Source organism: Stigmatopora argus, chromosome 1, assembly GCF_051989625.1.
Source record: "Stigmatopora argus isolate UIUO_Sarg chromosome 1, RoL_Sarg_1.0, whole genome shotgun sequence".
In the NCBI taxonomy this organism is placed as follows: domain Eukaryota; kingdom Metazoa; phylum Chordata; class Actinopteri; order Syngnathiformes; family Syngnathidae; genus Stigmatopora; species Stigmatopora argus.
The window spans coordinates 23,079,426-23,095,085 of record NC_135387.1 but is presented as its reverse complement, the minus strand read 5'-3'; the positions used below and the strand labels follow the sequence as shown (position 1 = coordinate 23,095,085).

General features: G+C 40.3%; 1 protein-coding gene across 2 annotated transcripts in view; it reads right to left on the bottom strand.

Annotated features, from left to right (window-relative positions):
* atp13a2 (ATPase cation transporting 13A2) overlaps positions 1 to 15,660 on the bottom strand; it is a 16,339-nt gene extending 679 nt beyond the window's left edge. The window contains exons 1-28 of one of the 2 annotated variants that reach the window (XM_077609469.1): positions 15,431 to 15,660; positions 13,327 to 13,405; positions 12,977 to 13,144; positions 12,274 to 12,332; positions 12,098 to 12,164; positions 11,922 to 12,001; positions 11,707 to 11,784; positions 11,506 to 11,575; positions 11,267 to 11,401; positions 7,979 to 8,045; positions 7,700 to 7,831; positions 7,354 to 7,515; positions 7,104 to 7,214; positions 6,413 to 6,459; positions 6,157 to 6,345; positions 5,500 to 5,706; positions 5,272 to 5,380; positions 4,721 to 4,873; positions 4,156 to 4,267; positions 3,585 to 3,709; positions 3,328 to 3,488; positions 2,842 to 2,934; positions 2,655 to 2,734; positions 1,983 to 2,135; positions 1,727 to 1,823; positions 1,423 to 1,646; positions 520 to 671; positions 169 to 341 (exon numbers count right to left, since the gene is read on the bottom strand). In XM_077609469.1, the coding sequence (XP_077465595.1) occupies positions 169 to 341; positions 520 to 671; positions 1,423 to 1,646; positions 1,727 to 1,823; positions 1,983 to 2,135; positions 2,655 to 2,734; positions 2,842 to 2,934; positions 3,328 to 3,488; positions 3,585 to 3,709; positions 4,156 to 4,267; positions 4,721 to 4,873; positions 5,272 to 5,380; positions 5,500 to 5,706; positions 6,157 to 6,345; positions 6,413 to 6,459; positions 7,104 to 7,214; positions 7,354 to 7,515; positions 7,700 to 7,831; positions 7,979 to 8,045; positions 11,267 to 11,401; positions 11,506 to 11,575; positions 11,707 to 11,784; positions 11,922 to 12,001; positions 12,098 to 12,164; positions 12,274 to 12,332; positions 12,977 to 13,144; positions 13,327 to 13,329 (3,207 nt within the window). In that variant the 5' untranslated portion in view covers positions 13,330 to 13,405; positions 15,431 to 15,660. Of the gene's footprint in view, positions 1 to 168; positions 342 to 519; positions 672 to 1,422; positions 1,647 to 1,726; positions 1,824 to 1,982; positions 2,136 to 2,654; positions 2,735 to 2,841; positions 2,935 to 3,327; positions 3,489 to 3,584; positions 3,710 to 4,155; positions 4,268 to 4,720; positions 4,878 to 5,269; positions 5,381 to 5,499; positions 5,707 to 6,156; positions 6,346 to 6,412; positions 6,460 to 7,103; positions 7,215 to 7,353; positions 7,516 to 7,699; positions 7,832 to 7,978; positions 8,046 to 11,266; positions 11,402 to 11,505; positions 11,576 to 11,706; positions 11,785 to 11,921; positions 12,002 to 12,097; positions 12,165 to 12,273; positions 12,333 to 12,976; positions 13,145 to 13,326; positions 13,406 to 15,430 lie in introns of both variants that reach the window. The other variant, XM_077609460.1, reaches the window with a different exon arrangement.

The window sequence follows — 15,660 nt, the reverse complement described above, 5'->3', positions numbered from 1 at the left end:
AACAAAATATAATATCTATACATACATGTACACACATGCATATTCATTCATTATCCGTATTAAATATTCTCCCAATGCTGGTGGGGGTACTGGAGTCTATCCCAGCTGACTACAGGCACCAAGCAGAGCAGATTTCTGCATGATTGCATGTTACTGTTTGACACTCACCTCCACAATAAAGCTAACGAGGAAATTTAGGGCAGCCAAAGCGACGATGAGCAACTTGAAATTGAAGTCAGGTAAGTCGTAGAGCTGCATTATCTCCATGAGAAAAGAACCAGGATACAACGCCAGACACGTCATCACGGCAAAAAGGATAAGGAGTAAACACAGGAAGATCACTGCAAAGATAAAGATAAAATCTGTTCAAAACTCCTCCCAAAAATGAACTAAATATTTCCTTTGTGCATGGGAAGTTTCACTATGAATATTAAAAATGTCACCTTTGCAATATTGCCAATATTACAACAGTAGTAACATGGATAAGTGTTGTTTTGGAGGAAACTGATTATCTCTTACCGTTGTGATAGAGAGGTTTCTTGTGGGGGTGACCCTTCGTGACCACCACTGTCATGAATATGTATTGGAACCCGGACAAAGAAAAGACACTGGTGTTCTCCATGTTGGGTAGGTTCTCAGTCCCAAACACTGTGGAATTGAGGGGAATATACCTGAAGCGAAAGCATAGCACATTTAATTACAGATTCAGGAAATTAAACATTTTTGGCCAAAACAAAAAAGGCCAAAAGGTAGGCTAGGAAACATGGTAAGCTTATAAGTCAGCAGTTATGACTATACAAAAAAATGAATCTCAATGACAAAAGGAGGCAGCAAACAAACAGTCTACAACACGTGTCAAAGTGGCGGCCCGGGGGCCAAATCTGGCCCACCGCATCATTTTGTACGGCTCAAGAAAGTAAATCAGTGCTGAGTTTCTGTTTTAGGGTCAAATTCAAATGAAGATTATAGATGTATATTATGTTTCCTGATATTCCCCTTTTTTTAAATCAATAATTGCCAATTTTTAAATCCATTTTTTTCTTTTTTTAGTTCAAAAAGAATTTTGTAAAATCTAAAAATAAGTGTTTACAAATATTTTATGTTTTCCACTTTATTGTGGAACATAATTCAAAAAGATTTGGTTTCCGTTTGAAATGAAAAACAAATGATTAAAAGACGTTTTCCCTTACTAAGAAGAAAAGCTCAAATAAACATTATTTTAGATCTATATAAAAATAACTATATTTGGGGCTTTTGATCCAGTTCTATTAATCCAATTAAAAAAAATCTAAATATTATATCTAAAATGGTCCGGCCCACATGAAATCGAATTGACGTTACTGCGGCCCGCGAAACAAACCGAGTTTGACACCCTTGGTCTACAATGACTAGAACGGTAGTTTAACTTGTCTTTGTACTGACCAATCCTGTGAAGTCGTGATGAAGAGCGCAGCCAGCTGTCCCGCGATAATCAAGGCGATGTGAACGAAGAGGCTGCCTAACACGGACAAGGTCAGCAGATTGGCTGGCGGCCGGTTGGCGCTCAATTCCTCACTGGGGCCGCCTTTGCCCATCACGATAGCTAGCAATGTCACCAGCCCGATGTCAATGAACAGGAACTGCAGGTCAGCCAGATTGGTGCTCACCTGGACAGGTTTTCAGCACGTCAAAATGGAATTTTCCCTGTGCCTTATTGGCTTTTTCCTCACCCGAGTGCTGGACTCACTGTGTATAGGATGAGCACAGAGCAGAACTGAATTATGCTGTACAAAGCCATGTATCTGAAGAGGCTGAACGCGGTGACCAGTGCGCATCGACCTTCTCTGCAAGGACAAGAAGGGATGGGTTTGATTATTTTATTTCATTGTTATTATTATTATTTATTTATTTTAAACGCGGACAGAAGATTTTACAATGGAAATCTTCTGACGTGCTCAACCGCTACACCCCACCGTGCTATCAAACCTAGTTGAACTCTTCACCTTATGAGTAGTGGTACACAGCTGATGTTTTCAGTCTTGGAGGTGAAAGGAGAAGCGATGGAGGCCTCAGCCTCCGACAGGGACACGCCGGCATCCGCGGCTCTCAAGGCACCGCAGTCGTTGGCGCCGTCTCCACACATGCCTACTCTGTAACTGAGAAATAGAATGGGGATTTAAACAGTGGACCCCATTCCAGCTCACTTTGGACAATATGATAAAGTGATCGTAAATTATGTCATTATTTGCGAACTTCCTCTATCGCCGCTATCGTTAATTTGACCAAAAATACACGTCCTTACAATAAAGCAAGAAACGCGGGTTTCGATAAATCACCAAATGACACAAATTCATTGTGTATAAATAACTCAAACCGTTAACTCATTGGCTGCCATTGATGTTGATAGAAATGCAATGCATTTAAAGTAGAAGGGTTGGCAGTCAGTGATCTTGTTTCATCATCATAAATAAAACAAATAAACAAATAACACTGTCACATGCATGGGAATTTTTTTTTAATGTAAACACGAGTTCAAAAAAGAAAACATTCTTGTTCAAAAAAAATATTAAATGAAGTAGCGACTATACACTCAAAATACTACACTATCTACCTATAGTACAGGCATTGATCATATCCATTTCATTTTTGGAATTCATGCCTGTTTGAGTACTCACTTCAGGTTCTGGAGTTCTTTCACTAGTTGTGTTTTTTGTTCAGGTGCCATCCGTGCAAAGACGGTTGTTCGCATTAAAACCTGTACGATAACATGAATACTGACATGTTCGAAAATTCTGCACAAACATTATATTTCACTTTTTAGATTTAGAGGTTTGAAATGTAGAGAAGAGAAATCTTCATTACCTTTGGTAGATGCTCAGGAAAGTGGTCACAGAGAGCAGCAAAGGAACTCCCATTAATGGCCAAGTGAGAGTCATAATCTGCTTGATAGAGACCCTGAAATAAGGCAAAACAGCATGCTTTATTGCACTGGATTACAATCCTGAAACGTGTGATTGCTTAATTGTGATCTTTTTTTTAGGCGACATGAGAAATTTGAGTTTGACAAGATTTCCTACTATCAAAAAAAAAAAAAAAAAAAACTAAATCAACCTACTCTTGTGCAGGAAGGCCCAGCATTGGACAACACTTCCTTATTTACTACGCTCACACACAAGCAATCTTATATAAATACGAGAGCAGTTAAGTAAATATATGCAAACAGAATACATTTTTAAAAATGAAATAATTGTACATAGCCCAAAAATGGCTGTTCGCTCATCGGCTATTGAATACTGTAATCAATTACCATGATAAGGTACTCTAGAAGAATATTTGAGGTCAACTGACCTGGGTTGCGATTAATGCGCCCTCTTGATCTTCCAGCGTGAATCTCAGGCTAGGTTCGCTTTGGGCCGAGCGAGCAGTGGCCTCGACAAAGATGACCCGCTCGTCAGACCTTACCATGCCGCAGCTTTGGGCGACGTTGACTGCTGTTAGAATGTTGTCACCTGTAAAGAAAAAAAAACACTCACGAATAATGTAATATAGCCAAAGTTGACTGGTCAGCAAAGTCGAGGGCTACATTGTTAACAAGTGCGTCCCACCTGTGACCATGACAGTTCGAATCCTCGCCTGCCTCAATGTGCTGATGACCTTGGGACTCTCTGGCTTTACCAGGTTCTTCAGTATCAGCAAGCCCAAAAACTGCATGTCTTTTTCTACCTCCCCTCTGTGCAAAAATATAGAAGCTAGGGTTATAATTGAGCAAGACAAATTATGCTAATTCAATGTAAAATGCTGCTCTACTCTCGAAAGAATCAAAGTAGCGAAACAAGTTCTGGAACCATAATTTCATAAGTAGAGGTACCACAGTAGATTATGATGGCAGTACAACTTATTATTGATCCATTTACAGTGAAATTGAGTAGTATGGGCCTTGTGATAACTTTGCATAGTTTCAAATCTTATATAATCGGGTATAATGTGTATTAAATACTTTTTTGTTTCAGGGGAACTTTTTTTAAGTGTTAAAAAGGAGTTTGGCTTCCTTAATTTTCCCAAAAGGGTAATCCAATGCAGCGCTTTGATTTGGTAAAAATAAAGTTCAAAAGTTCTAACCCAAATACACACGAATCCATTTTTACACATTAAATGACTGAAGGCCAAGAATCTCACCGTTCAGTTTCACTCAGATCCTTACTCGTGTCCATTGGTTTGTAACCAAAAGCAAGAACTCGGAGACCTTCACTGGAAAAGCTGCCGAGTTTCTTTGAGAACTCTGGCGGCACTGTAATCATAAAATTGCACTATTTAAATAAAAACTTTTTATTAAAATAAAAAAAATAGGTTTTTTTGGCACAGAAGATGAAAAGCTCTCCATATTTGAAGAAAAATCTCAGCATATCACCAGTGTTGGGCGGCCTGGCGGCTAAATGGTTAGCGCATCACCCACACAGTGGGGGACCTAGGTTCAAATCCAGGTCGGTCCACCTGTGTGGGTTTGCATGTTCTCCCCGGGCCTGCGTGGGTTTTTTTCCGGGTCCTCCGGTTTCCTCCCACATTCCAAAGACATGCATAGTAGGCTGATTTGACACTCTAAATTGCCCTGAGGCATGAGTGCGTTTGTCTCCTTGTGCCCTACGATTGGCTGGCCACCAATTCAGGGTCAGCTGGGATAGGCTCCAGCGCCCCCCACGATCCGAGTGAGGATAGAGCAGTTCAGAAAATGAGATGAGATCACCAGTGTCTTGTCGGCAGAGGCTCGCCACCATCTCCGGAGAGCCTTTGATGAAAGCCAGAGCAGAGCGCCCCCCGGAAGCCACCGTCACCACACTCATCCTCTGCAGGGTCGAAGAGAAGGGAAACCGCTGCACAATTGCGACAGACTCACTTGCTGACTGTAACGATAAAAAAGTAAAGTTTGGATGAAGGCTGAAATGGAATCTTTCACCTTAATAAAATGACACTTTAAAAACAGCTGTTGCCATTATCTCTGCCAAATATCTTATATTTTCAACATGGGTTATTTGTTTGTGAGCAACATTTCACTGGATTACTGTAAATCCCAAATCTTTTGTTAAAGAACTAAAAAACACAGTCGTAAAGCTAGCTCTTGATGAATCAATAGTAAAATTATGATAGCTTAAAAGCAAAGGAAAATTAAATAAAAGACTTCTACACTCTTAAAAGTTTTTTTTTAAATTTTACTCTTCAAATAAAATGATAAAGCAAATGTTCCGATAAAATAATAATCATGGGTTGATGACACAGTGATGGCAAGGACACTAACACTTGCATGAAAAGGGAGCAGCTTCGGAGGAGGCCTTGTTACGGCTAATACTCTGTGCCCACCAAATTCGGCATTCAGCACCCCTTCGTCCTCTCCTGGTTCCTGAAGTGTCTGGAATCGAGTCAAGCAGAGAGAATTTCTCTTTGGAGACTTAATCTTAGCAATTACACTTGTAATTGTAAGCGTATCTTTGAAGTCACGTGAATAAAATGAACTTTTTTGCCGTGTACCCAACCGGTGGATTGAAACATTTTTAGCTCCAGGGGGTCACCAACAGGCTGCCCTTGCAGTAGTGCCAAAGTGTGACAGCAGGCCAGGCAGGAGAGCAAGGGCCCCTGTGGGAGGAGTCTTGGGTCAGCGACCACCTCCGAAAAACCGTCGCATCGCCCCTCTATGACTCCCCACATGTCAAGCCCGTCCTCCGTCAAAGTGCCTGTCTGGAGAGGACAAAGTAGTAGTGACAGTGCATGGTGCTAGGTTCTTTAATTCAAGTGAACATTACAGAGACTAAGGCAGGGGTCTGAAACCGGTCCTCAGACGGCCACAGTGGGTGCAAGTTTTCATTCAAACCGAACAAGTCGGGTGCTTCTTACATAGGAAGATGGCTCATTGGTTTAGCTGCCGGCACTGGATGGGTTGGAACAAAGACCAGGTTTGAGACCCTTCGACTAAGGTCAGTGACTATCTGTGGAACTACAGCAAGGGTCTCCAAACCTGTTTTTTGTTCCAAACGATAGAGCACAGACAATTTAACCAATGAGGTTTCTGGTAAAATATGGAGCATCTGGCTGAAAATTAACTTATTTTCCTTTGTGAGGGGTTAGGGTTAGATTGGTGAAAAGGTATCGTGTTGATGGGGTGGAATGAAATGTACATGTAGTTCTCACCTTGTCAAAACAGAACATGGACACCTTGCCAGACACATTGATGCGAGGCGGACTGATACAGAAGATGCCGTTTTTCTTCAGTCTATGCTGGGCGTAGAGGGTGCCCACTGTGATAGCGGCAGGGAGAGCCGGAGGCACCACAATGGTGACAATATCCAGAACCCGAATCACCACCTCAATCGGGCTCATCTATGTACACGCATACAGAGGAAATGAACAAAGGAGTCCATATTTCTTTAATCAAGTGCACACTTACGCTGTATCCTGAGAGGATAATAAAGCTGTAGATGGTCCCAATAAAAGCTGAAGGAAGAAGAAAAATGTCTTAAAATCTGAATTGCTTTTAAAAAATGGCATGCATTATACAGGCAAAATGTATATTCTCTCAATAATATAATTAAATAGCCAAGTCGTTGAGAAGGTGCAAAAAAGATAACAAGTAACAATTTTTAGTAACAAAAAAAAAAAAAATTCACCCAATGGAGAAATGGTGTCGATGCACATGGACATCATATTTTGAGTCACAATATTACCATTTGGTATACGAGTGTGACCTATATGTCCCGAAATCCGATGTTCACAACAGGTCTCAATTATAATTACATTATAAATCATTATCTATATCTTCTAATAAATAGTTTTTTGATATGATAGCATTAACACTTCTTTTTTTTTGTTCACAGCATCTAACTTACTGCCTGCCATTGATCATGATTTATGACCAATTCATAAAAATTGGGAGGACTGGCTGTAAATTGGTCATCTATCAGTGCCAATGATGTTGCTGGACTTTGAACTCATTTTGACTTCACAGTCAAAATTGAATTGAATGTGTTCCATATCAAGCGTTAAAACACACACACACAAATGCCTTAAAAAAGTAAAAATAATACAAATAAAACTAAACAAGACACACAGATACTCCAAAGTGTTGTTAAAGCACTTACACAAAGAACCCATGATGAGCAGGAACTTTACAGAATCTCGGTAGAAGCGAAAATCGGTGGGCTGAGGGTACAAAATGGAGCCCACCAAGGTCCCTTTGGCAGTAAAAAAACCTGCGGATGACACAAATAAATCCAATGTTTTTGCACACACCAATAAATAAGAACAGACATTTCACTCTACTTCAATTAAGCCTGTCTGCAATGCTGCAAAGACTTTGTTTTACTCAATAGAGACCCAATTTTTACTCACCTGTGCCTGTGACAACGGCGAAAGCGCCGGCATCTCCGGGACGCCCTTCTTTGGCCCGAATGAGCTGCGTTCCGCAGAACAGGGAATGTTTGCGCTCAGCTTCGGAGCTATATTTTTTCTCTGAATCCATCACAGGAGTTTTCAGCACTGGGACGCTCTCACCTGGACACAGTTAATACTTAATGTCTTGCATTAACATGAACACGTACGCCAGCTATTTGTTGACAGACAAAACGCTCCAGGTTTTTAAAGAAAGAAAAGAAGTGTTTTCATTGTTGCTCTCACATCATGAACACCAGGCAAAAAATGAATAATCTTTGAGCTCAAGTTGGCTCGGTCTACTGACCTGTCAACATGCCCTCATCGATTAGACACTCTCCTGCCAGCAGGGCGGCGTCGCAAGGCATCGGCAGACCATCCTTTGGTAAGCATAAGCAGTCACCAGGCACCAGCTCTGTCGAACTAACATTTTCCAACTCTGAAAGGGGATAATTGAGTGATTAAAAGGAAAAAAAACCTTACATGTCAATAGAATTTACAAGCATTTGTACTTCATGACCAGAAAAAATTCCATTAGGACTACATTACACCAACATGGAAGAATACGCAAGGAAAATAAAAATACCTCCTGACTTCCTTATCACTGTGACATTGGTGACCAAGCGGGCCATGTTGTGAAGAGTGAGTCTTTGCTGTGGATTGGATAAAGTGCATGTATTAATTATTAGTGCCATCATCATTTTTGCAACGCTGTTTTGTTAAAAAGAAAAGGTTTCCATATATATGTCTGGAATGTTTCAGGTGGTAAAGGGTCATTCATTCATTTTCTATACTCCTTATCCTCACAAGGGTCACAGGGGTGCTGGAGCCTATCCCAGGGAAGTAGATGAGGTCCAGCCAGAATTGGTTGCCAGCCAATCGGCAAGCACAATGAGACAAACAACCAATCACGCTCACTCTGCTCTATCAAAGGATAATTTAGAGCAGGGGTCTCGAACTCAATTTACCTGGGGGCCGCTAGAGGCCGAGTCTGGGTGAGACTGGGCCGCATCAGGATTTCCACAAGAAAAGCACTGATAAAACTTTCCAACGTTATCAAATATCTTTATTTTTTAACAAAAAATAATGAATTAAATAAATTAACTTAAAGATGAATAAAAAATAAATCAATCAGTAATATAAAACCAAATAATACTAATGAGCATACAGTAGATATACACTGGCTGGCTAAGTAGAGAAAATGAATTATTTTTATTCCGTTTCAAATGTCTGTATTAACAGCTCTTTAACCTTTAACTTTCTAAACTTGAATGGAACATTGAACATGAAATATTCTGAACACGGCTTCTTTTGCCTACTCCTTGCTGCTAGAGACCTGGCAGCGCTTCTTCTCACATAGTCACATTTGGCTTGAGGGAGGAAGCAGTGGAGACCCTCAGTAGAGCTTGAAGATGCTCATCAGTAAGTCTGGACCTGTACTTGGACTTATTGAAGTTCAAGGTGGAGAAGAGCTTCTCACACAAGTATGTGCACCCAAAAAGGCACATGGTCCGCTTGAACCTTCGGGAAAGTTCAGGGAAGCTGGGGGTCAACTCTCTCAAAAATTGCCCAAGCTTGTCTGCTTCTCCACTCACCTCCCTGAACTTGGCTTTGAGTGCAGAGTTGCACTGCAGGTCAATGAGCTCCATTTGAAGCTCAGGAGGGGCATCTTGCACATCAAAGGAGAAGGGGTCCGCAAAAATTTGAAATGTGGCTTTGTGTGTCTTGAAGTCTGCAAATCTGTGATCAAATTCCTCCTGTAGCTTCGAAATGGCCTCAACATACTTCTCAGCACTGAATGGTGTGCCTGCATCCACGAGAGCCTTGCATGCTGGGAAATGGCAAAGGTTTGTCTGAGAGAGCTGGGCTTTCCATAACACAAGTTTAGTGCAGAATGCTCTCACGTTGTCATAGGCAGCACTGACAAGTTGCCCCTGGCCTTGTAGCTTCTTGTTCAGTACATTAAGCTCATGTGTGATATCAACAAGAAAAGCCAAGTCCATGAGCCATTTGGGATCACTTAGCACAGGATCAATCAACTCACAAACGGCGTAGCTAGCTTTGACTGCTGCATTACTGTCTTTGGTAGCCTTCTTGAAGAGATCCTGTTGCCTCAGAAGACGTGTTTTAAGACTGGCAACCTGGTTGGCTCTCTCATCTCCCTGGTATTTTTCGTACTCCTCAGCATGTCTCATAGTACAATTACGTTTCAAATTGTATTCCTTGTGCACCGCAACTTTTTCAGTGTAAATGAGACACGTCGGGGTGCCCCTGTGTTCAACAAAGAAATATTGCACTCCCCACTTTTCTTGAAACTGTCTGTGCTCATCACCGACCTTTCTCTTCACGGCAGGCTTTGAAAGAGACATCTCTGGGGCTCTGTAATATGTTTTTCCACTTGGAATGAGTCTCGGGTTGATCTTTCACATTCAGTCGCGCGGGTTTGTGGCGCATGTGCACTTTCGCTCTCCGTTTCAATCGCGGAGATGGCTACAGACACTGACACAGGCTGGATCACGGATCATAGCGCCTCATTCAGTTCTATGCTGAGAGCAGCGGAGGAGTGTGCGCGCCGAGCGGAGTGATCGGCCTCACGGCTTCTCCTCCGCCCAGCTGATTGGAGGAATGAATGAGTGAGTGAGCGAGGCACTGGACAGCCCGGCCGATGTCCCGCCCTCCAGAGCCGTATACCTCACCGTGATTGGTTCATTCAGCTCCGAACCAAAGTTCCCTCTAATTTTTTGTTGGTCTGAGCAGAAAGACAACCTCCCTGAGCGCACTGAGTACCAGTGTGAGCGACATCATCGGTACTCGGATGATTCGCTTAAAGACGTTTCGCCGACGGACGTTTGACAGACGGGCAGGTCGCCGAATGGACGTTCCACCGAACGTTCATTCGGCCGAACGGAGGTTTCGCCGAAACGGGATTCGAACGCTCGCCCCGCCGGATCGTGTGTGTACAAGTTTTTCAACCTCGGCCCGCGGGCCATATACGGCCCGTTAGGATTTTTAATCCGGCCCGCCGCCGGTGTTTTCCAAATTATAGTAAAAATCAATGTTCGTCTACCATCAATGGCAGTCCGGGAATAAGCACTCTTGGGCAGGCAGATGTAGCAGAACCGAGCCGTAAAATGACAGCAATCGGGTCAAATCCATCCTAAAACAGCATTTAATGATTAAATACAAATACTGGATGATATCGCGATGGAGGCAAAAAAACGTCTATAGACGTCCATTCGCCAAACGGCTCAAAATGCTCTCAAATTCGGTCAAATCCAGCTGAAAACAGCGTTTAATGATTAAATACAAATACTAGTATTTGTATTTAATCATTAAACTAACAAATACTAGTACGACCTGTCCGTCTGTCAAACGTCCGTCGGCGAAACGTCTTTAGGCGAATCATCCGGTCACGACATCATCATTGCTAGCTATCGGCACACCAGTATCACACCTGCCACAAGCAGGTGCATGTCAATGTTCCCTCTAATTTTTCATGTAAAACATGCTGTAAAACAAGAAAAACATGAGTGGACAGAGCTACTGCCACTGGCTGCCACTTAAACGGCGCCATCATGGGGAAAGGGGTAAAAAAAAAAAAAAAAAAAAAAAAAAAAAAAAAAAAAAAAAAAAAAAAAAAAAAAAAATCGATATTTCATATTAAGACGGGGGCCGCAAATTATCGTCCCGCGGGCCGCAGTTGGCCCGCGGGCCGCAAGTTTGAGACCCCTGATTTAGAGGGTTCAACCAGCCTATCATAACATCAAATCTTCAAAGAAATGTATCATATCATGATGAAATTGGTTATTTAAGCCCCTGGTATTTCTCCAAAACTGTCACTAAATGAGTATAGACCAAGAATAAAAATTCTCACCTTGCGGATCTCATAAAGTGAGACAACGATGGAAATCAGCGAGATTATAAGTATGCATGCGGAGTAGGAGTAGTACTCATCAAACAACCACAGGCCCATGCTAAATAACTGAAACACATAGAAGGGGTTCAGGACCTGGGAAAAAAAGAGATTTTAATTAGCATATTATAACAAAATAAGCACATACGTAAAGGATAAATACCAAAGAAATGACAAAATAAGTCTAATACCCATCTTACCTCTTCTCTCAATAGAGTGAAATAAGACTTCACTGGCACGTCAATCAGGTTGGGCCCATATACTTGTCTCCTATAAGATAAGAAAAGAGATGGTAATTCATAAGTCTTCTTTTGAACTTAAGCAGGTATCATTTTTGTAATAGATCATGAAATCAAGCAATAACATAAATATATCAAGCATAGAAAAATTGTAACGCTGACCTAAAGTTCTGCTCATGGTGACTCAAACCAGTTTTGAAGCCATGAAGGTCCTTGCAGGTCCAGTCCTCATTGAAGACACTACAGTCAACACAAAAATATGATCCTGACGATACTGCCACATATTCAATATTTAATACCAATACCAAACAAACTACTCAAAAGATGTTTTGATTCAAAACTATGCCTGCTCAGTCCAGTAAATCCTTACGCATTACCTCACAAGACAAAAAGCAGCCCTTTTGTCCATCCATATGTATCGAAGGCCTTCAAATAGGTAGTAGCGCAGCAGTGTTTTCTATAAAAAAAGAAAATAAAAAATATATGTATAAACCATGCCGTAATACAAGCCCTTCCCCTAATTTTGTTTTCACAAACTGAATTTGTTCTTTACATTCTCCTGGTTGAGCTGAATGGTGTCATTACACTCGGTAACCTCTGCATCACCCAGTGAATCCAAACTATTAGAGAGAAGAATTTAAAAAAAGATACACGCATGTTTGAGATTTTTTTTCAGACCTGTACATGGTGATTAGTGGACATTTAATACGACAAAGCTCTCAAGCTCACCTGCCCTGCTCCATTTCCTCGGTGAGCACCTTCACCACATGCTTCTGGCCAAAATTATCCTAAAGGCAAAATGGGAATAAAAATGTATGTTGTGTTAGCATTATGCACCCATAGCAAGGCCGTATATGTATGACTTATAATTTATTTCTGTGGGCATGACAACTTCGGAGCATAAACTAAAACCAATTAATGCATTTTCCAGAAGATAAGTAGCACCAGCCAAATAATACACAATGAATAAGAAAAAAATATAGACAGGTTGCACTGTAGTATAAGGCACATTTTTGGAAGACTATTTTTTATTTGATCAGAAACCAAGAATAAGCATAGTATGTTGAAGACACAATAGTAAATGGGAGAACAACATGCTAAATAGCATCTGTCAACCAAAAAGTTTTCCAGATAACTATAGCCTAAAAAAACCTGCCAAACTATGAAAAAAGTGTGACTTATAGTCCAGAAAATACAGTACACAGTGAATAAAATGTAGATAGAATTTTCAAAACCGATAATTAACTTCCCATGTGGAAAATAATCACTTTAAGATTCTTAGAACCCATCTAGAAAAAAGAGGAAATACATTACTTTTTAGGACTGCAAACAATCCCTAGTGTCTGAGAGAGAAGCTAACGAGGCATGAATTTTCGTACAGTGTTGTGGTTCGATGAAGGGATCCAAGATGAAGAGGTTTTATCATTCTTACTCTGAGCAGGACAAAATCTGCGAGCGCCAGAGGACAGCGGGAGCAGCGAGCCCAAAGAGCTAGTCGAGGGTGCCACTGGAACAAAACCAAGAGAAGACCGAGGGACAGAATGGCAATAAGGCGACACAGCCACACCCGCCATCTGACCCACTTGTAGCCCTGAGCATCCTGATGGAGGGAAAAAAAACGAATTGTTGAATATAGATCAGCACTGGCAGCATAACTTTACTCAATACTGGCACCTTAGACAGTCTTTAGCATTATTTAGCAAAAGAATAAAATAAATCATGTGCATTACACATGGGAAATTATGGTAGTTTGCCTCTCCTGACATGAAAATTGGTCCTTACCATGTGTTCGTCACGCAGTAGCAAGGGGAGTCATGCAGGCCACCAACAGAATGTCCACTTTACAGCTCAACTCCACTTTCTAAGAGGGGTATTTAAATAGATAATAAATAAATATTCATCAAATGACTCACTAAACACGCCTACAAAGGGAAAACAAACAAGATGCCATCCATATTGGCACAATGGCAAGTAGACTGTTAATGTTAAAACAAAACATGGCAGAGATTTGGGCAACCCAAACCACAATGTCGACACACAATTGGGTGTAATGATTCTGAAAAGTCTAATCAGCAGGTGGCAGGCCACAAGAAGGAAGTGAGACGGCTGCAAACTCAGACACTCACGAGCTGTTCTGTTTTTGCGACCACATCTGAGAGAGAAGTGATACAATAGATTTATTTAGGATTAATGTCAATCTGGGTTTCCCAGAGCCCAACACTTTGTTTCTTTTTTGCTCATCTTTTTCGTTTTTTTGTGTTCTTGGTTTTGTGTAATTGTAATTTGGTTGTGTATGTTTGGTTTGTTGGGTAATATTGTTGTGTGTATGTTTGATTTGTTGGGTAATTCTGTATTTGGTTAGTGTAATTTTGTAGTGTGTTTGTTTCCCTTGTTTGTTTGCTGTTTTACTCACATAAAAAGTCAACTTTCCATATTATGTCAATATTAAGCAGTACAATTGATTTCACTTTAGCATGGGGCTTCTTAATCGAGCAACCAAAAACAACACTATACTGAGAAACTTCCTCTATGGACTTGATAAATTTGATACTTTACAAAAATACAAATAATTATCCGGGCCAGAAAAAAAAATGTTTGGCGATCATTTGCAACACATGACTGTCCCAATAACATGTGAAAGCTTCCTGAGCTTGATACAATGCCATCATGTGCTTGTTTCGTGCTGAACAGCGAGTCGAAAAGCCACAAAGTTCTGGGAAATAATTTCACTCTGGCATGGCACCAACTTTTGCATGTCGTTTTATAAATTAGATTGCTATGGTAAAAAAAATGGACTACTAGGCCTGCTTCAAATGGTTTAGACGTCTATTGGCGTCAATGGCAGCCAGTTAGTCCATGTTATGCTTTTATTTGCATACTAAAATACATTTACTGTAATTTCCGGACTATTTAGGAAAATAGGCAGGTTACATCATGAAGAGTATATCCATAAAATAGTCCAGTAAACATATCATGTGAGTAACTAACTGATAGGAAAAATTAAAAATCACTTGATAAGTTGCATATACAAGGTGATTAATCACTGGAGATGGGTTGCTGATTGTTAATGTAGAATAATACTTAGTATTTCAATTAATTCAGTGTTTATTTTTTCAGATAAAATATGATAACTTTTATGACGACCTAGGAGTCAAATACTGTATTTGCAGCTCAAATTAAAAAAAAAAATTGCACTTATTTAAAAAGTATTATGCATTAAATTAATAGAGCTAATAGATTTATATAGAAAAATCTACTTTAGAACATTGTTAGGGGCTATAACGAGTGTGTATTTGCTTTTATTCATTTTAATTTCATTATTTTTTATCATATTGTATTAATTTATAAATAATATATCATGAAAACAATATATAACAATCACTCAATATCTCAGTTTCTTTTAAATGTTCAAAAATAGTCACCTGCTTTATCAAGAGTTAAAGGTCTTAACTTTGGAATAGCTGAAATTGATCTGCAGCCAAAAATAAAAACAAGATAAAAAATAATAAGGAAAAACTTTAACATCCAGATATAATGCTTATTATGGCACGGAAACACCTATCCGGCACACTCGAGAGGAATTATTCATTTTGAATCAATTTTTAATAATAAACAAACAACAAATAATGGGCTGACAAGAACTCTTATGTGCTCAAATGGAATACTTTCACACAAATAACATGACTCATAATGCGGAGTGCACAATTATTACGTTTCTTAATACTCCAGATGCATTACGTTAAATATAAACAAGTCGCGGCTCTTTTTGCAATTAAAAAAAGTCGCTAGCATTAGCATCTTGCTGCTGTGTCGGCTTTCCGTATTAGCGAATGTCGAAACCGTAATCATTGGGCGTGGAGCATTTTTGTTTTTTTTATGTACTTACGTGTCCTGTGCCCCGCGTATCCTGACGACAATATCCAGCTCTGTCCTAACTCGTTTCACTTTTATTTAAGCCATGTTACCCGCCCAAAACAGAACAGATAAGACGTAATCAGCGAACATGCGTCTACGGAATTCGACGAAGCCCAAATCGGGCTTCTCCTACGGACCTAAGCCCTTTAAAAATGGAAACGCTCCTCGATAACTTGTCGGTCTTGATGAACACATTTTTAG